The sequence below is a fragment of the Callospermophilus lateralis genome, chromosome 18 (genome assembly GCF_048772815.1).
Source record: "Callospermophilus lateralis isolate mCalLat2 chromosome 18, mCalLat2.hap1, whole genome shotgun sequence".
Classification (NCBI taxonomy): Eukaryota; Metazoa; Chordata; class Mammalia; order Rodentia; family Sciuridae; genus Callospermophilus; species Callospermophilus lateralis.
The window spans coordinates 19,945,792-19,966,397 of NC_135322.1; the positions used below are offsets into that span (position 1 = coordinate 19,945,792).

The 20,606-nt window shown below is 39.3% G+C and overlaps 1 protein-coding gene across 1 annotated transcript in view; it reads right to left on the bottom strand.

Annotated features, from left to right (window-relative positions):
* Positions 1-10,981, bottom strand: part of Dpy19l3 (dpy-19 like C-mannosyltransferase 3) — an 82,089-nt gene extending 71,108 nt beyond the window's left edge. The window contains exons 1-3 of the mRNA XM_076838914.2: positions 10,755-10,981; positions 8,859-9,000; positions 5,985-6,118 (exon numbers count right to left, since the gene is read on the bottom strand). Coding sequence (XP_076695029.1) covers positions 5,985-6,118; positions 8,859-8,961 — 237 coding nt within the window. The 5' untranslated portion in view covers positions 8,962-9,000; positions 10,755-10,981. The remainder of the gene's footprint in view (positions 1-5,984; positions 6,119-8,858; positions 9,001-10,754) is intronic.
* Positions 10,982-20,606: the final 9,625 nt, after the last annotated feature.

The window sequence follows — 20,606 nt, forward strand, 5'->3', positions numbered from 1 at the left end:
TAGCTTTTAGAGGACAGGGTGGTGGGTGGGGAGAAACCTGTTAGAGGATATGCCAGTTTCATGGCTTCCCAGATGGCATCTGAGGCACAGACAGAAGCTGGCCTTGGTTCTCTTTCTTTTCTCATGCTACACATTTCTGAAACAATCTCGCCCACACATCTACAAGCTGGTAATACGAAAATGTCCATTCCCAAACAGATGGGCTCCTGCCTTCACAGCCATAAACCCAGCTTCCCTTACTCCCTGTCTTTACTTGGACTGCTTTGAGAGTGCCTTCCAGTACAAGCAAACCTGAACTCATCAATTTCTGCCTTGGCCCTTTGAATAATAAAGAATTTGGCTGGTCTTTGTCCCCAGGTCTTGGGAGGTAACCTCTACACCCTAGGAATAAAGCAGTCAACTGTTCTTTGTCCTTAGTTCCTAGGAAATAGCCTCTAAATACTTGGAATTTGAGTGACAGGAGTGTCTCTCTGTTATTTGAGATGTATTCTGCAGACCACATCTGACAGCTGTGCTAATAGGTAACCCAGGGTGGAGGCTGGCCTTGCCAGTGGATAGAGGATCAAGAGGACTCTGAGCTATATGGTGTCAGCCCAACCTGTGGAGGAGGGGAATGGAGTCTGAGATCAACCTTGTGGCCAACGATTCAATCAATTCCGCTTACACAATGAAACCCCACTGAAAGCTAGACACTTTGACACCCAGGAGGGCTTCCCTAGTTTGCAATACTCTACATATTGTCACATGGTGAAGTGCCAAGGGGGTAATGCAGTCTGACTCCACAGGAAAAGGACAATGGAAGCTTTGATTTGTGTCTCTTCCTTTGGCTGGTTCTAGTTGGCATCCTTTTGCCACAATGAAACTGTAATTTTTTTTTTAGTACTAGGAATAGAACCCAGAGCCTTGTGAATCCAAGGCAAGCACTCTAACAACTGAGCTATATCCCCAAGCCCAAAACTGTAATTTTAAGTGTAAAGCTTTCCCAAGTTCTCCAGAGTTGTTCTAGTGAATTACAGATTGATAGCTGTTCAGAACCGAGGGTCACCTGGACCTCCAAACTGTCTGAAGTGGGGGCAGTTTTGTGGACTCTGTGAAGCTTGTCCTAACTCTGAGTGGCTGGAGTCATAAGTCACTGCACTCTCCAGAACAGCTCCTCACAGTGTTCACTGTCACAGCGAATGACATGTGCATCTATCTACCCAGCAGCTCAAGGTACAAAGCAGGATGTCACGGGCCATTCCTCCCTCTGAATCCCCTCCAACGTAAGCACCGAATCACACATCCTTCTAACTGAGAAGTCTCAGTTCTAGTCACTTCTCTCAAATTCCCTTCAGGCTATGACACCCAACATGATGGCTCTTTGCCTTTCCTGTACCACTCTTCTCATTGCTCATAGAATTCTGGCCACAGGTGCCTTCTCTCTGATTCTAGACTTGTCGAATTTATTCCTACATTAAGGCTTGCTGCTTGCTGTTTCTTCTGCTCTGACTGTTCTCACAGGTCTCTGCCTAGCTGCTCCTCATCATTTAGGATGTGCCTCGTCCTCGAAGTGGTCTGTTTCACTCTCCAGTTCCCAGCAGCTGTCTAGCAACCATCTCATCCTGTTTGATTTCCACCACAGCTTATTTTTATTTTGATTTTTTTCTTCCTTGTCAGAATTAAGTTCCACATCATATTCAATACTGTATTTCCAGGGCCTAGAAGAATATCTGGCACACAGAAGATGATCATTTACTGAATACCTTAATTGGATATTCAGATCTTACTGAATCTGCAGAACATGAATATCTCAGCAGCTTCCTCTGACTTTTGTTTTGCCCTCTTCAAATCTACTCTCCACACTATAGCCTGAGCCATCCTTTTAAAATACCAAAATGATGACATCACTAAAATGGGGCTCACTACTTTATTCACAGAGCTCTTTCCTCTGGGAAACAAAGCACAGGCCCTTTGTGATCTGGCTTGTTACCACTCCTGGTCTATCCTCATCTATTCAGGATTGCTGCACTATGGCCAACATCCAACATCCAGGCTCTCTGGCCCCTGGATTTCCTGTAAATGGCTCTCTTCTATGACAATCACCTCTCCTCCTTAGTGTGCCTTATTAACTCATGCTTCAGGTCTCCTTAACCACCATTTCCTCTAGAAAACCTTCCCTGCCTCCCATAGTCCAATCAGACTGCCCCATCCTCTGTGCTCCCAGTGTTCTCTGTCCCATCCATCATACTGTTGATATGGGATGTCCTGTAACTGTCTGGATACTAGCCTGTATGCTCAAGAGCACAAGCCTCTTGGGGGCAAAGCCTTGTCTTATTCAGTGGTACTGTTAGTCAGTGGTACTGTTACCATAAGGAAAGAGCCTGTGGGCACACTGTAAGGTGCCTAATATATATTTACTGAATTCATTTATTATACTAGAAAATTTCCTGGTAAATTTAGAAGTCTTTGTTATTCCTTCCATGCTCCCTATAGAGTTCAATTCAATGTTCTCAGAATAGGCACTCAATAAATACTGTGTAAAAGTAAAATGATTTCCTTAACCAGTGAAAGTAAAGAGAAAAATCAAGGAGGCTCAGGTTTCTTGCAATATGCTTATTTAAGGAGACTAGCAAGACCACTAATAAGCTTCAAGTTAAAGAGATAAACTTATAGTTCATAATTAAGTTATATGATCTCTTTCAACATGTTTCTTTTCTATACTGCTGCTAACATTTTATTGTGGCTATATACTCACAGAGGGATATTTCAGCCTTTGTTCAAAAATACCTATGTTAATAAATAAGCACTACATTCCTTAATTGTAGGGAATCTGTTTATAAGTGCTGTACTGTAAAGACATGAATGAGTAAAATTTTTCTTGGCAAGAAAATCCAACCACGTGTTACTGAAGGATAAGAATTACTACTCTCTGTTATTATGATAATTTACATAAAAATATGTACAAAGATGTATGTTCTACCTATAAAGTAATCCATCAGTTTTTAAAACAAATGTGCTAGAAGTTATTGGTATTATGTGTCATTCAAAGCAGTCTTCTGTGGGGACTTATTCCCATAATAAGATCAAAGCTCAAAGAGTTTTAGGAAACACTTTTGAAAATGCCATTAGATCTGCATCTATGCTTTTGAACATCCTCATGGACGACCAATCTTCACTTTGAAAGTGACTATTTACCCCTGCAAGCAACTAGTGAGTAGAACATGGCTAGTACACAAGATTACAGATCATGATATACTGGATCAAAAACAAGGCACATTTGGGTCAAGAACACTGACAATGTGTAATCTTCCTTGTGTAAAGTTATATGCTCGTTCTGAAAACAATACCAAGAGAAGTTCTAGAAATGTTGAGACAGAATAAAACAGAGTTTAAAAGAAATAATGTCTATGGAGTCATATACCCTCATGAATATTTAATGAAAATTATGGCTCCCCTGCCTCCTCCCCCAAATTGCATATAATATCAGAAAGGTATAAACATGCTAAGGTCTATTTATGTGGCCAGATTTTGTTTTGTTTTGTTTTCATTTTAATTTATTCTGTGCAGTTTAAAATGAAAGCTAAATCATACAAACCACAGAAATAGAAACAGTACTGACCAATTTTTAAACAAAATCACTGATTGTTTATGCACATTCCCCACCTTTAAGGTTACACCTTGCTGTATGTATAAAGGTACTATTAACATACACAGGCTATTCCTCATATGCTTATTTGTGGAGCAGCAGGATGACAAATGCATTATAGCACAGCATACAAGGTTTCCTTTAAGAAACCACAGCAGCAGTATTTGGTGAATGGTTATGCATAGAACTGACTCTGAGTTAATGCTGAACATTCCTGATTGAATGTAGCAAGATACACTAACAAATGGGAAATGTAACTTTTAATATAAAATGTTACTCTTTATGCCTTAAATGTAAAATTCTGAGACACTTTAAAAGCTCACAGCACAAGATGCTTTAACTCCAGACTCCATAACCGAACGCTATTCTATTGGTTGCTGAGCCCATGACATTTGAGGATGGCTCATTGGCTTTTTAAAGTTAACTTCAAATACATAAGCATTTAGTTTACCAGTCAAAATCTATAGCTACATTGATTACATGTTACATTAAAACATAACTATGGAGAAAGGCTGACTTTTAAAAAGATTACATTGTTTTCTTCAAAAGTGTTATTCTAAAAAGCAACAATGCACTACTTTCAATCTTGCAACATGTTGTGTGAATCCATAACTTTATATCTTTTAAATTTTTCAACAAAATATTTTGAAATGGTTCTTAAACCTAATAACATCTAAAGAAATGGGTAGGCATGTCTGTGAAATGGCTGTCCAATACATAACAATGCTTCCCCTATGAAAATCCAGTGAGTGCATTCTATATTTACCTTGACATAAATATTTCAGACCTCATTTAACAGAGCTATATAAATATTTAGTGTTTTTGGCATTTAAATCCGAGCAATGCTACCATACAGGCAATTTTCACTAAAAGGTTCAGAAGCAAAAGACTGATGTGGGAATGGTTAGCTGAGAAGGAAATGAAACCAATCTACCCGAGTTCCTGAGTTTAGAATCAATCCTTAAAAAGATGGTGTATAACAGAACCATCATTTTGGGGGAGGGTTTAGGTCAGAGTTTACTATTTGTGGTCTGGATGCAGTTCTGGTAAAATTAAGCTACAAAAACAATAAAACAAAACAGGAAAAAGAACGGAAGCACCATACCACATAAATAAGTCTGAGTTAATAACTATTTCTCTTCCATCTCTTAGTGGCCATAGATATAGGCACTATGTTTTGTGGGGTGCATGAAACGAAAGTTTTAAATAAAGAATTACTCTGCAGATTCTTCATTACTGACATCTGTAATTCCTCTTCACTCTCTCATAATGAGTTATAGCATGGCAAGTATGAGCTATTAATATGCTCTTAGGTATATTTCTTAAGTAAATAGAACATTTCTTAAAATTCTATAAAATAAGCTTGAAGCATAAGTACCAATAAATAATTATGAGGCCAGATTAAAACTCCATGGTTTAGAACAGTAGCTCTCAGCCACAATGGTGGTACATGCCTCTAATCTCAGCAACTCAGTAGGCTGAGGCAGGAGGATCCCAAGTTCAAGCCCAGCCTCTTAGCAACTTAGGTCCTACACAACTTATCAGGACACTATCTCAAGATAAAAAAAACAAAATAAAGGGATGGGGATGTAGGTCAATGGTAGAGTGCCCCTGAATTCAATCGAAAGGAAGGAAGGAAGGAAGGAAGGAAGGAAAAGAAAAAGAAAGAAAGAAAGAAAGAAAGAAAGAAAGAAAGAAAGAAAGAAAAGGTACACTTTCTTTTTTTTTCCTTTGCAAACAACAGGGGGAAAAAAATTCATTTTTTACTGTGACCCAGTTTGAACTTACATACATAAAATCAAAATCAAAAGTTCACAAAACAGCTGGGCTGTAATCCCAGCAGGTTGGGAGTCGGAGGCAGGAGGATTTTGAGTTCAAAGCCAGCCACAGCAATTCAGTGAGGTGCTAAGCAACTCAGTGAGACCCTGTCTCTAATAAAATACAAAATAGGGCTAGGGATGTGGCTCAGTGGTCAAGTGCCCCTGAGTTAAAGAAAAAAAAAAAAGTTCACAAAACAATTTTTAACCCTATCATATATGATAGTATTTTCTTGTATATAAGAACAGTGTTACTTATGATTTACTACACCTTTACAATTCATAGTTTGAAATTACTAGTAGTTTGGAGTAACTGAAGCATAACTAGAGTAAGTTAATGAAAAAAAAAGGGAACTCATTTGATTATAAAAATTCTGATATGTTATTTTAAAATAACAAACACAAGCCTTTTTTATCTACAGTCAAACCTCCCAAGAGATTAGATCCTTTATGTCAAAACTATCTTGACTTAGGTCATTCATCCACATGGCTAACTACTGGAGACTCTGATGGGTAAATCATATAACAAAGAAACCCCATACCTTAATATTAGAGAACCATAAATCATTCTCATGTAAGGTGGCAAGGTAGACAGATGTAAGAAGTCCAATGCAAAGGGCAATGGTCCCTCCAATTGTAAATGACAGAATCTTCCAAAATCTTCGGCTGGCACAACCTTTTAGAAAAATCAAACAGGTAAATGAGTATAAGGAATTTAGCATTTCAAAGTTGTATTTTATACTATAAAGTAAGCTAAGTTCCAGCTACCTGTCACTGGTGAAGGCTTCCCTATCCCCAGAAACTAGTTAAGGGCACCCTTCTGTGATGCCACAGACACAGACTTATTTTCATTCTCTCGCTCTTTTTTTTTTTTTTTTTAAATACGGGGTCTTACTATGTTGACCAGGCTGGTCTCAAATTACTGGCTTGAATTGATCCTTTTGCCTCAGCCTCGCAAGTAGCTGGGACCATAGGCATGCACCACTGTGCCTGGCTTATTTTCTTTCTAATTTTTTACCCCACTATATCTAATAGTTCATTTTTCCAACTAGAATATGAGTTTATCATACCCACGCACACTGTTTTATTCATTTATAATGCCTAAGACCTGTGCCTGGCATAGATGAATGGCTAGAGTTCACATATAAAGTCTGCTAAATGGAGGAATAAATAGATTATAAGTATAGGATGTGAATAATCTTCTAGATGATCTACTTATAGTTTGTAGTTTCTACATTAAAACCTCGCAAAAAACTTGATTACTTACAATTACAACTTAAAGGAGATATAAAATAGAAAAAATATAGCACATTTAAGAGAGTTTAAATGTCCTTAATACTGGATATTTTCGGGATAATAAAAAATGATTAATATTTTAGTAGGAAACAGATGCACAAAAGAAAAAAAATGGCCAATAAGTGTAACAGACTGAAGAAAAGATGTTCAAATTCATTCAAATTTATTAGTGTTAAAGAAATGCAAATCAAAACAATGAGCTATACTTTTTAAAACTCTCGGCTAAGCCATACAGGGTGATGCATGTGTCTAATCCCAGTGGCTCAGGAGGCTGAGGCAGGAGGATTGCAAATCTAAAGCAATTTAGTGAGACCTGTCTCAAGATAAAAAATTAAAAAACAAACAAATAAACAAACTAAAAAGTGTTGGGAATGTGGCTCAGTGGTTGAATCAGGGCCCTCAGTCAGCCTCATGCCCCTGGGTTCAATCCCTGGTACCCAAAACAAAAGCAAACAATACAAAACTTGGCCAATGTGGTAGCTTACAAATGTTAATACTCTTGTTTGGAAAGGGTATTTTAAAAAAAGTTGACATTTTCAAACACTGCTGGTAGAAGAACTAGTACCTTTCTGAAATGCAACATGGCAAGAAGAATTAAAGCTACCAATTGAGCAAACCATTTGACCAGGAATTCCAAGACTAAGCGTTTACCCCAAGGAAATAATTAAAGTTTTAAATAAATATTTATCATAATTCTATTTGTATTGTTAGAAAGTTAAAAAAGCCATCCTAATATTCACCAATAAGTAATTAGTTAAATTATGCGACAGCTACATAATAGAATATTATACACTATGATATTTTAAAATTATGCCTATAAAACTAGTGATTCGGGCAGCTGAGACATGAGGATTACAAGTTTGAGGCCAGCCTCAGCAACTTAGTGAGACCCTGTCTCAAAAAAAAAAAAAAAAAAAAAAAAAAAAAAAAATGGCTGGGGATGCAGCTCAGTGGTAAAGCATTTCTTGGTTCGATCCCCAGTACCACAAATAAATAAATAAATTTTAAAAATTTATTGTCTGGCTTACATGTTCATAACATAATAAGAAAAATAGCAACTTTCAAAACAGCACGTGGGTCTCAATTTTGTAAAAGTAAATATGAATGCTTATGGGTGTACATACTCCAAGAACAAGCTAAACAGGTCATCCATGGTAGACTTGGAATGGGTGAGTTTGGGGGAGTGTTTTTTCCTTTTCCACTTTTCTTTAGTTTTCAGGGTTTTTTTTTTTTCCCCTGATGTGAATAAATATTACATTAGTTAAAAAAAAAAAAAAAACAATTCTCAAAGTTGTGTTTAAATGTAAAACAAATAAACAAATTTGAATTTGCATTGCATAAGGTCAACTACTCTGTATTGTCTAAAATGCATTAGATATCAACAGCTGAGCTGAGTGGCAAAACCTCCCAATAAACATTTATTTTACCAAACTGCTTTCTCAAATGCATACTAACTCTGGTAAGAATTGACATGGCTACAAAGAATATAAATTGTCAGATATTCAAAATGGCCAATAGGCTTGGAATTTTTCATGTTTACTTTTAAAATTCTGATCATTCTTAGTTAGAAAGGCAACTCAGAAGGCAAAAAGTTGGCAATTAATGCTATCTGATGTGTTTCTTAGTGAATCTTCTGTATTATGTGAACAATTTATCAAGTTCTGATCACTCTTCCTGTCCCCCTTTCCAAAAATGATCAATTTCAGGAATTCAACTGTGAATAAAGAATACAAAATACTTTTATTCATCTTTCAATACTTCAATGAAATGAGAAACTCATTCAAGGTAGGCTGCTTATGGTAAATAGCATTCACAAACCAGAAAAATAGGAATAAACTAAAATCTGGATGATGGGTAAAGTACTACTCTAGAGTCATAGAATCAGATTGGCATAACCACAAATTAATGAATACAAAACACATGAAAAATTCTAATCAACGTTCTTTCATCTAATTATAACTGTAAAACCAATATAATCTAATAGCAGTCAGACTAATAGGGGTGCTGGAACAAGGTTCCTCAATAGTTAAGTCTCACCTAGTTTTTACCCTATTAGAGTGAAATTTTAATATGTACATATAAAAGCAATCCCAAACACTGCTTTAATTTAAATCACCTACCAGAAGACAATTTATTTTCCAACTTCACATTTTCTTTTTGTGCTGGAAAATCCTCAGAAACTTCTGTGGTTTTTACCTCTTTTCTTTGCCGGATGTACATCATGATGTCAAAGACATGGATGCATTGTTCTTCCAGTCACTTCTACAAATAACATAGAAATAAATGGCCCATCCATATGCCAGTCCCTCTCCCCAACACACCCCATGCTCATGTGTGCTTAAGTGAAACCTGGGCTGTTGTTCCTTGTTTAGTAGGCCCTTCCATTTTCTCATCCAAATCTCAATCAGTTTTCAAAGCTACACTCAAGATACAATATGAAATATTTAACTCAACTCTATGAAGTGCTTGTTCTCCAACAGGTACTGCCAGAAATTAGGATTACAGGTGAGCTACACCGCTGCCCATGACCTTCCAGGAAGCCTTCTTGGATGCTTCAAGTGGGCTGATATTTTTCTTCCCAGATATATGGCACTTAAGCATACAATTTGTTACACAGTCACAGAGTTTCAGGTTATATTCTACAGTTCCACAGGCAATAGATTTTCAGTATTTCCCACAGAACTGACCACGTGGGAGAGATTTAATAGTAAACTGTTGTCAGCCAGATTTTAAAAAACTGAGACTTTTTTTTTTTTTTTCTGTCTCTGAATTTTAACACCTGTGTTCTTTACAACAATTCATGCTGGAAGATTTATGCCTCAGTGGTGATGACAACGGGGGTGTACCAATCAGGGCAGCTGCTATCCCGGGGAGCAACAGTGGGTGTTAAGGCAGGGAGCAGCAGCCTAGTTTGGAAGCTGCAAGTGGGAGGCGGGGGTGTGGTGGCAGTGAGTAAGCTGGTTCCAGGCCCCCAGAACATCTTGCTTCACTCCTCTGAACAATGAGTAGCATTTTGCTAATTACTTATTAATATGATCAGTAGCCTGACATGATTGTTTCAACAGTTTATTAATTCCTAAAGGCAAACAGCTTACTCTATGTAACAATCCAACCAATAGGATACAATTCATTCATTCATTCATTCATTCAAAAAATCGTGAGAAGGAAAACAGACTTAAGTTCTTTTCCTTCAAGCATGGGAGACTGAAGCTGGAGCAGTGAGAAAGGAGTATAGCAATGTCCTACAGCCAGAAATGAGTTTATTCCCCCAGATGGCCTAATCCTAGAACCATGCCCTCTCTAAGGTGGAGAGGAGTTTTAAAGACATCAGTGTACATATTCTAATATGTTAAGTCAGAGAGTCTACAAACACTAAGAGAGCTAATTATGTGTCTAGACTGTCACTTACTACGAAACAAAAGTTCCTCCAGGAAACGAAACAGAATGCCATTTTAAACGTATGCAAAAAGGATCTGCTAGCAATTCTTTATTAGTGGGAATGACTAGTACAGCAGTGCGCATCCTCCGGGCGCGGCAGGGCTCTGTGTTCCGCTTACCTGCGCACCACACCCCAACATCACCTGGCGTCCCCATCTGAGAGATAACCGGGGAGAGGCCGGCTGCTTAAGTTCAGCCGCTTTGCTCCAGCTCACCAGGACGGCGAGTGGTCGCGGAGAATCGAGCCCACGCCCTCCCTCCGCCCGCGCGGCCAACTGCGGAGGGGTAGCTCCGCAAAGTTGCTCTCTCCGGAGTTTCTGCCCCTGACCCCGCATTTCCGCCCGACATTCGCGAGCTCGGTCCCCTCCGGACGCCCAGAGTGCCACTGCCGCGCCTCCCCGACTGCGCTCGCGACGGGGCGGGGCCGCGCGAGAGCCTTTCGGCCGTCGCCGCGGGTTCCGCGAGACGCCACCAGGCAGGACGCAGCAGGCACCCGCCCGCCCCGCGAGACCTCTGGGGCCCTCCGCGAAAGCCTGGCGCCCGCGTGTTCCCTCGCGACCCGACACGCAGCCACAGACCTGCGGTCTCAGCCGTCCTCACGCGCGGCTCCGGCGGGGTAGGAAGCGGGCCAGGCTAGGCGGCGCCGAGGGCCGCGGAGGCGGGGCCTCACTACGGACCGCAGCGCGCGGCAGGGACAAGAAGGACTGGCCAGCAGCGGAGCTTTGTGCAACACGGTGGAATAGGGGGCCGGGGGGCGTTGGCAGCCCCGGGAAAGGGGTGCGCCGGGGAGGCCGGTCCGCCACGACTGCACCCATAGGTCCCGGAAGCTGCCTGTTAACGAGAGGCTCCACCCCCTCCCGCGCCGCCACGCCCCGTCTCGTGCGGCGCCGGCCGGAAGGAAGCGGCGAACTTCCGCTCGCTGGTCCCGCCCAGCCTGTTGGCAGCCCTAGGAAGAGCCCGCCAGCGGAGCTGCGAGACAATCCCCGCGGTCAGCGGGTGGTAGAAATTAGTTCGCTTATGCGGACGTCCGTCACCCGGGGCTGAAGCGAGAGGTGCGGTTGAGGGGAGGAGGGACTCGGTCGCCCTGAGAAAGGGTCGCTCGAGGTCCGACGATTGAGAGCCGCGGCCGCACTTCGGCCCCTGTTTGGGCCTGGGAGCCACCAAGGCTGGGTTTGCGGAGTGGCTATTTAAAACAAAACAACCCCCCTCCAAACTTTCTTCCTACCTGTACCCTCCTGTGCTCATGTCCTGCTGGATGCGATGTTCGTAGGGGAAGGTATGACAGATTGAGCAGTCGGGTCACTTGGACAAGTCCCGGCTTCCCACGTCGCAAGGACTGCCGCGCCCCTCCCTGGGTCCTGACGCCCCAACCCTCCGATTTCTGCTGATTTGGGCTTGCATGTTAGTTATTGACTGCCAGTGAGAGTACCCGCGGAAAAAGCTTTTGCATCTCCTACGATGCTCCTGTAGTGTTGGTGCCCCGGGCGCTGTTTTGTCAGTTTTTTCTTCCAGAATATGGTCCTGCAGTGTTGAATCTGGTATGTTATTCCATCACCAAATTGGATTTTAAGTCTTTTTTTGAGGGGACCTACTGTGCTTATACCTAGATAGATATCTTTAGTAATTACATTGCGAAAACCCGTAGGTAAAACCTTTTACTTAGCACATACTCAAAATAGATGTTAATTGAATTTTGATGACGAATTGCCATTTGGGACCTTCACCTGTGAAAAGGCGGCTCATCCGTCTAATGCCTAATTCCAACACGAAATTACTACATCCAGGAAACCTATTCTAGTAACCCCTGCCTCCTCGATATTTTTCTCCTTTTTGTTTCCATTTCTATTAATAACAAGCACACTCCGCGAATGGTTGAGATATCTGCTGCTTTGCTTTAATAAAAATGATCCAAACTTTTTTTTCAGATGGTATTTGTTGTATTTCTTAATGGTTGTTGGGTTCTCTCTCCTTTGGACTTGAGGGCAGGAACTGCATATTTATAATTTTTAATATTGATTCCTTACATAAAATATATTTGTTAAGTACATATGTGTATTGATTCCTCTTTAATTAGCATTTTCCCTTATTGTATTCAGTAAGTTTTTTTTTTTAATTTTAAATTGTCTCACTCTGGGGGAAAATGTGACTTGTGAAATAGCAAGGAAGTAGTACTTATCAGCTACTGTTTTTTTAATATTATGAAATGGCTTTACTAAGCAAGATAAAGCTTTAAGACTTTAATAAGAAGTAGGACGCCCCCACCGCTTTGCTGAAAGTTAGCCTTGGGAATGAATAATTAATCGAGTGTCTTAGTTCTGATACAGTGACTCTGGGGCTAATGCATGATGAGTATAGGCCTTCTTCCACCTCTGGCTATATGAGCAAGGAGTTAGGGAGGGACCATAAAAGGCATAAGCTCTGGAATGGATAAGACTGACTGCAGTGGTACACGAGTATACTGATTGTTTGCACTGTATTTGCAAGTCCTAGTTTTTTTCTGCTATGTTGAGCAATAGTTGAGTTTTGCGATTTTTAAGTGTGGTATGGGGACCTGCTGCATCACTAGCACCATCACCTGGGAACTTGTAAGAAATGCACATTATCAGGTCCTCCATACCTATTGAATTAGTCTCAGTAAGAGTTGCCACCCACTAGTCTGATTTGAAGTTCTCCAGATGATTTTTACTTCGAGAACCACACCACAACCTTGCTACTCAAAATATGGTCTGGGTTTGCAGCATGGCCATCACCTGGGAACTTAGAAATTCAAGATCTCAGGCCCTGCCCAAGAGGTATTAAATCAGAAGCTGTATTTTAATATGATCTCCAGGTGATTATACATCACACTTTGAGAAGCACTGCACCAGAAAACATTAATACTGTTCATCACATCCCTCCCATAGAAGTGTCTTGCCTTAAGACCAAGGGTGAGAGCTCTCCTGTTGGTGTCTTTCTCTTCTAGTGTATGATGTTCAGTGTTAAGTTGCTTGACTTAGAAGTATGAACACTCTTGATCATTCCTGCCTCTGCAACAATAGACTGTCCAGGTGTTCCTTCATTTACCTTTCTGGTATTTTTCCGTCTCTTGTGCATTCTTATCCTCTTAAAAAAATATATATATATATTTTTTTTTGGTGGGGGGAACCATGTCTCCAATATTTACTGATCTTCTAATAAAAAAACACGATTTTTTTTTTAATGTCTAGATATATTTCCTGATGTTCAAGTCCCATATGTCCACTGCCTGTTGGACATTTGTATATGCAAACACCTCAAACTTAACATGTGCAAACATTAAACTTTTTAAAATCCCCAAAGCCTGGTTTTTCTTCTATGTGCCTTGTTCACTTAACTGCTCACATACAAAACATAGGAACCAGCCTTGATTCCTTCCTGTGGTGTAATCTGTATTATCCAATCAAATATGGACTCCTGTGTTGTCTATCTCCTAAATATCTGAGAACTTGCCCACTTCATTTATGTTGCCACCACCTAAGTCTACCATTTCTTACCTGGATCATTTCAGTAAAATTTTTATTTCCTTACCTCCATTCCTGTCCCTTGTCCTTGTCCTTTCAATCCACCCTCCAGCTAATGAGTGGTCATACAAAAATAGATATCCCTTGTTGGCTTATTATTTTAATTATTAAGCTCCATAACAAAGTTTGCAAGGACTGTCACAATCAGGCTCCATTTGTTTGTCTTCATCTTCATATAAATTTTTCAAAGTTTTGCCCATGACTTTATATAAGTGATTCTTGCACTCATTTTACTTGGCAACTTTAGATGTCAACTTAAATGATCCTTACTGCCTGGTATTCATACCCTTGTGTAGTCCTGTCTCAATGAATCATGGTGGTTCTTTGTGATTAGGAGAATACTGTGGAAATGATAGCTTGGGACTTCTGAGGCTAAGTTATAAAAGACCTTCCAGCTTCAGCCTTAGCCTCTCTTGGATTACTTACTTAGGGAGGATACCAATCACTGTCTTTTGAGCACACTCCAATAGCCTGTAGAGAAAGCCATGTGGGCTGCAACTGGCTGTTAGCCACCAAACTAGCCATCCACGGAGTGAGTGAGCCATCTTGGAAGAAGATCAGCCAGCTCCAGGTCACCCTTTTGCTGACATCAGAAGACCCACCCCCCCACCCCCGCCCCCACCAGTCAGAACTGCCTGTGTTATTCAAATATCTACCACAGAAACAGGATAATAAATGTGTACTGTTGTTTTGTACCACTAAGTTTTAGGGTAATTTTGTTATGCAACAGTAGTTAGCCAATAGAGTAATAATCACTTCTGTGGATGTGTTTTAATTTAATTTCTTCTCACCTAATGGGACATTTGCATTGTTTCTGATTTTGAGCTTTTATAAGCAATGCAGTAAGAACACTCTTATACATATGTAATTCTTTAGGAAATGTTTCTAGAAATAGAATTGCTAGAGCTCATATTCTAAATTGTGTTAAAAATTGGCAAACTACACTCCAAAAAGGTTAAAAATTCTATTACTTTTTTTATTGCCAATAACATGTATTACAGTGCTCATTTCTGTATGCCCTTGCCAACAATGGATATCTTTAATCTTTGCCAATCTTAGGTGATGGTATATCATTAATTTATATGTATATATTGGTGGGCTGAAGGCAATGATATCAGGCATTTATTGGCGTTTTTTTGGTTCCTTTTTCTGATTTGTCTTTCTGTGTTTGTTGGCCAGTTCATCTATTTAGTCATGATGTGAAGGGATTATTTGTAGATTACGGATATATATATTAACCTTTTGTCATATTCATTGCAGATATTTTTCTCATTACTGTGTATCTCTTTTGGTGTATTTTACTCTACAGGGATCTTCCATTTTTATATGGTTTAATTTACCATCTTTCCTTTATAGTTCTAGGTTTTTCCATCATGCTTACAAAAACATTCCTCATCTTAAAACTAAATTTTTATATACTTTTAGTATTTTAAAATATTCTATCTTTTTAATAATGAGATAGAGCTGACATAATCTTTTTTCTAATTGGACAGTTCATTAGTTCAGCATCCTTAGTCTACTGATTTGAATTATTTTTACAATATACTAAATTCCTATATGTGAATGACCTATGTATAAATTATTATGCTTCAATGATTAAAATAATGAACTAGTCTTACAATAGTCTCACATGTTTTTAATTACTGTTTCTTGATAGAATGCATTTTGATATTTGGGAAAGCAACTGACTCTTATAAAATGTATATATATACATGTTTTACAATATTGAGTGTTCCATTCAGGAATATGTATTTAGTTAAAGATATTTTTTGCCCATTACATATGTTTTTTCCAATAGTACTTTAATCCAAGTCATGTTTCTCCTCTTGTCCACAAAGGTTGACTTTTCAAGTGCCTTGATGAAAGAATAGTTGTCTCCAAATTTTATCCAATAGTTTTTGTCTTCTCTCTCTCTCTCTTTCCTCACACATTTAACTGTGTCACTACAAATGGAAATCCCAATATCTTCTATCTGCATCCCATTGCATTATTTTATACACTCCTTGTATACGACTCATGTCAGAGACCACAGAGGTGGGTTGTGTTGATGGCATTCTTCTGAGCCTCTTTTGGACACTTGGTTCTCAAGGGACCCAGGCCAAGTCATAGGGATCAGCTTTTTTGGTGCTCACAGATCATTCTAGTCACACAGGAATTAATGTTATGCTAGATTCCTTCTTCTCTCCTTTCTAATACTTGTCCATATATAGCTCCTTCTCTTGTGAGAATCTTCAGAAAAGCATTTTGGAATAGTATTTTTCTCTTCCTTTGATCAACACTGTATTAATTAAATCTTAAGTGGTTTAAAATAGCAAAATTCATAGATGGACTGGCATAGGTGCAGACTTACTTAAGGATTCTATTAAACAAAGTTAAAGTTACCTAAGTATTTCAACACGATCAGTTTTGTTTCATTTTCTTCCTTAACACCTGCTATTCTTCTTACCTCTACTTTCCTGTACTTTTTTCTCATTTCCATGGTTACCACCTACACTTTTTTTCATTTTCATGGCTAGAATAACTGTTATATATTTTTGAACAAGGACATGAATAGTCAAGCTATTCAACTAAAGCAGATGATGATGCTTTATCACATAAGCTTTTTGCCAAATCTGATGATTCCTAAATGTTAGCTGTTCAAGTCCAAGAATCAGTGGCCTCAGCTGGTCCTTCCAGTTTCTTTCTTTGGATTTCTCTAATGTCACTCCCTTAACAACAGGTGTATATACAGGTGTCTAAAAATCCCAGAAGCAGATTTTTTTTTTCCTAGTAACAGATGCCAAGGCGTATTGTGAAGCTTAGGACTTTTTGGATTTTCTGTAGGGAAGTAGAACTTCGAGCCAGAAAAGTGTGTATTTCTTACACTCTCAAATTCAGACATTTTATCCCACATGAAGTCATGGCTAATCTAGTGCTGGGGTGGATTTTACTAACACCTATCAAGTGTTCCCTCTTCCTGAGTCATCCATGATTGTGGTGAGCTGGTCTGAAGGGCTCCCTATGCATTAGAAGAATTTCCAAGTTGAGTTGCTCCTCTTCAGGCAGGACTGAAAGATTCTAGGACTCAAACTAGCCCAACAACTGTGTGGAGACTATACTGGGTGGATTCACTATTTTTAATGACCGACCTTCATGGATGGATCGCAAAATCAGCCTCCTATTAAAGTTTTATAATCACAATCTTTTTGATGACTTCTTTGAATTTCCAGTCAAAATATCAGGAAATGAAGTTCTCTCCCTATAACTACCTCAACCAGCCCATTTATACAAGAGCTTACATTCTCAATGGTGATACCTATCCCAGTGGGGAGAACATTATTTCTTGGGAATTGAAAAAAAAAAAAACTTACTTTTTTAATGTCACACAGTACCTAAACATACCTACTTTACTGTGGTAGTAAAATTTCATGGAGAGGGACCTGATTAGGAAAAAAAATATCTAGAAAAGCCTCCTTAGGAGGGTGATAATGAAAAAACAACCAGTTGAAATATTGATATAGTCTAGGTTTTGTGATAAGACCTTTAAGGAATCCCAGCAGAATGCTTTTCTCTTTAATGGATTTCTTTATGCATAGATGGGAGGAAGGACAGTCTAGAAATAATACTGAAGGTTTGGCATTGACTAGGATATAGATGCCATTTCTGAAACAATAACTCAAAAGCCAATAGCTTATTTGTCAAGGCAATTGTCTATCTGTTATGCACAAAGTCTAGTGCTGCAGTGTTAGGGACCCAGAATCTTGTAACCAGATAATCACATAAACTTTTTTTTAATTGTTATAAAATTTACTTTTTTTTGCACTGCGGATGGAACCTGGGAGTGCTTTACCATTGAGCTACATCTTCAGCCTTTTTTAATTTTTAAATTTTGAGACAGGGTCTAAGTTGTTGAGGCTAGCCTCAACCTTGCAATCCTCCTGCCTCACCTCTGCCCCAGAATCATGGAGATTACAGGCATGTGCCTCTGCACTTGGCTCCATCTTACCCATTTTTAAGTATACAGTTCAATGGTATTAAAACATTCATAATGTTGTACAAGTATCAGCATTATACAGCTCTGTAACTTTGTCTTGTGAGACTGAAATTTTAGGTTGACTCACAATACTCCCCATTTCACCTTCACTCAGTGCCTGGCAACCACCATTCTACTGTATCTATGAATTCGACTCCTCTAAATTACCTCCAATAAGTGGAAGCAAACATTTTGTCTTTGTGACTTGCTTATTTCACTCAACATGATGTCTTCTTTAAGGTTCAGGTATGTTGTAGCATACTGCAAAATTTCTTTCCTTTTTGAGCTGAATAATATTCCATCGTATGAATATACCATATTTTGCTTATCATTCATCCATTGATGGACACCTAGATTGCTTAAGAACCTGGGTATACAATTATCTCCTTGAGAACTTGCTTCCAATTCTTTTGGGTATATGCCCCCAAATGGAATTGCTGGATCACATGGTATTTCTCTTTTTAACTTTTTGAGTAACTGCCACACTAATAACTGCCACTTATCCACAGTGGCTGTACCATTTTACATTCCCATAAACAGTGTACAAGGGTTCCAATGTTTCCATATCCTTACAACACTGATTTTTTTATAATAGTCATCCCAATGGGTGCAGAATAGTATCTCACTATAGTTTAAAGGATTTTTTTTTTTGTGTGTGTGTGTGACCACGGATTGAGCCTGGGGTACCACTTTACCATTAAACCACATCCTTGCCCCCTCTTTTTAAACCTTTAATTAATTAAACCCAGCCCTGTCCTTCCCCCCCCCCCCCCCCTTTGGTAATGTATTTAGAGACAGGTTCTCCCCAAGTTACTAAGGGCCTAGCTAAGTTTCTAAGGCTGGCTTTAAACTTGCAAATCTCCTGCCTCAGCCTACTGAGCTGCTCATTATAGGCATGCACTACCACACTATGCTTCTTCATGCCCAGTTTCATTTTAGTTTTGATTTGCATTTCCCTGATTGTGATGTTTAGCATTTTTATATGCATATTGGCCATCTGTATATCTTCTTTAGGGAAATGTCTATTCAAGTTAATTGCACATTTCTTAATTTTTTTTTTCTTGTTGCACTTCAATTCTGGACCACATTTGATATCATCATCAATGTTAGTTCACCACATTCACATGACAGCCAGCGGAAAAGTGAAAGTAGTGAAGGGAAGGGAACTCTCCTTAATTTTAAGTACATAATCCAGATGTTTCATGTATCACTATTCATATCTGATTAGCCATGATTTAGTCACATGGCTCATGCAGCTACAAAGAAGAGTGGGAAATACAGTCTAGCTGGGCTGCTATGTGTTCAACTAAACAGTCTACCATGATGAAAGAGTAGAACGGATGTTGTGGAATAACTGGCTGCATCTGCTACAACTCAAGTGGGAACTTCTTTCTTTGGAAGGTGAAGGTCAAATGTGTCTGGCTTCTTTGATGATCATTAACCTTGAAGCACAAGCAGCATAAAAATAAAGATGCTAGCATGTAGGATTTAGGACTGAGAAGCAGAATCAGAATAATTCATTTAAGAGTATCAGTAATGGGTCCAAAACCAAAATATATCTATTCAGCTGATTTGGTGCTGAAGGAAGATTCTTAGTTAAGTGTTCCCCCGACTACTTCATGGAAAAGGAGAAATTTCTTTTTTCCTTCTTTCTCCATGCTAGGGATCAAAAACAAGGTCTCCAGCTTGTGTTCTGAGCTAAACCTCAGCCCTAGACTTCATTAGCCCCACCCGCTACTGGAAATTGAATCCTATTGGATGGGTTTTACTAGAAGAGCTCTCTCACGGACATTTAGAAATTAAGTTTTTGAGTATATCAGCTGAAAGGTGCTATGTAAATGCAAATTACTGTGCAGGCAAGATTTGGTGTTTCCTTGAATTTCAAAAACCCTTAGGTTATTTAATAACAGGCAATGGATATAGCTACACATGAATTCTAGCACTTCTCTTTGCAGGAAATAAATGTTAACCGTTTTAGGATTTTGATTTACTTGTATATACTGCCCTTTATATTTCACTTCCATATTTTTTAAAAATATATTTGGAAAGTGTAACATGGCTGAAAATATGGCCACTAAGCTTTTACTCTATTTAGTCTTTTAAGGGTGACATCTATGGATTATGGCTAAAAATGTTTTTTTTTTTTTTTTTTTTTTTTTAAACTTTTGTCAGTTTCCTACTTGATCACAAATAGTGGCAAATCAGTAGAACTAGGAGAGCTACATCCCAGGTCTGCAGGAGAGCACCCAGCACAAAGGAGCTGGCACCTGGATTGGCTTGTGAATCCACTTCAGGGTTAGGACTTCTCTGCACCAGAGTCCTTGTGAAATGGCTAGAAGACTGACACCTGTGTGACAGCCCTGCACGACCTGGGACAGGCCATTTCACAATTCTCCAAGAATATTCCAAACCAGATGAGCTAACAATACACATATTCTGGAGCTCTTGAAGGGCTGGATAGCTGGTTTGTCTTCCCCTTGCTTCAGATAGGACATGGCGACTGCTTTCCCATTAGGAAGAGTCCTGCTTCCCCCCTCTGCTATTACAAAGAAAACAAAACTGTCAGAGACTGCACTGGATGCTTTATCAGCATTTGCAGGCTCAACACAGAGTTGCTCCAGGTGGGCATAGATGTGGAGGCTTCACCCATGTGGTGGTACTCTGCTGGACTCCAGCATCAGATCATCATTGTAGGGGGGCACTACCTCACCAACCATGTTCTCACACTTCCTACAGAGAAGGTCTAGAAAGTGAAGATAACCTTGCCACCACTAGTTTCCTACAATTGCCTAATTATTTCAGTGTAACTCTTTGTAGAATGTTAGCTGTAGAGGAGCCGAAATAAACACAGCTTAAGATTTGAATCACATTCTGCTGTA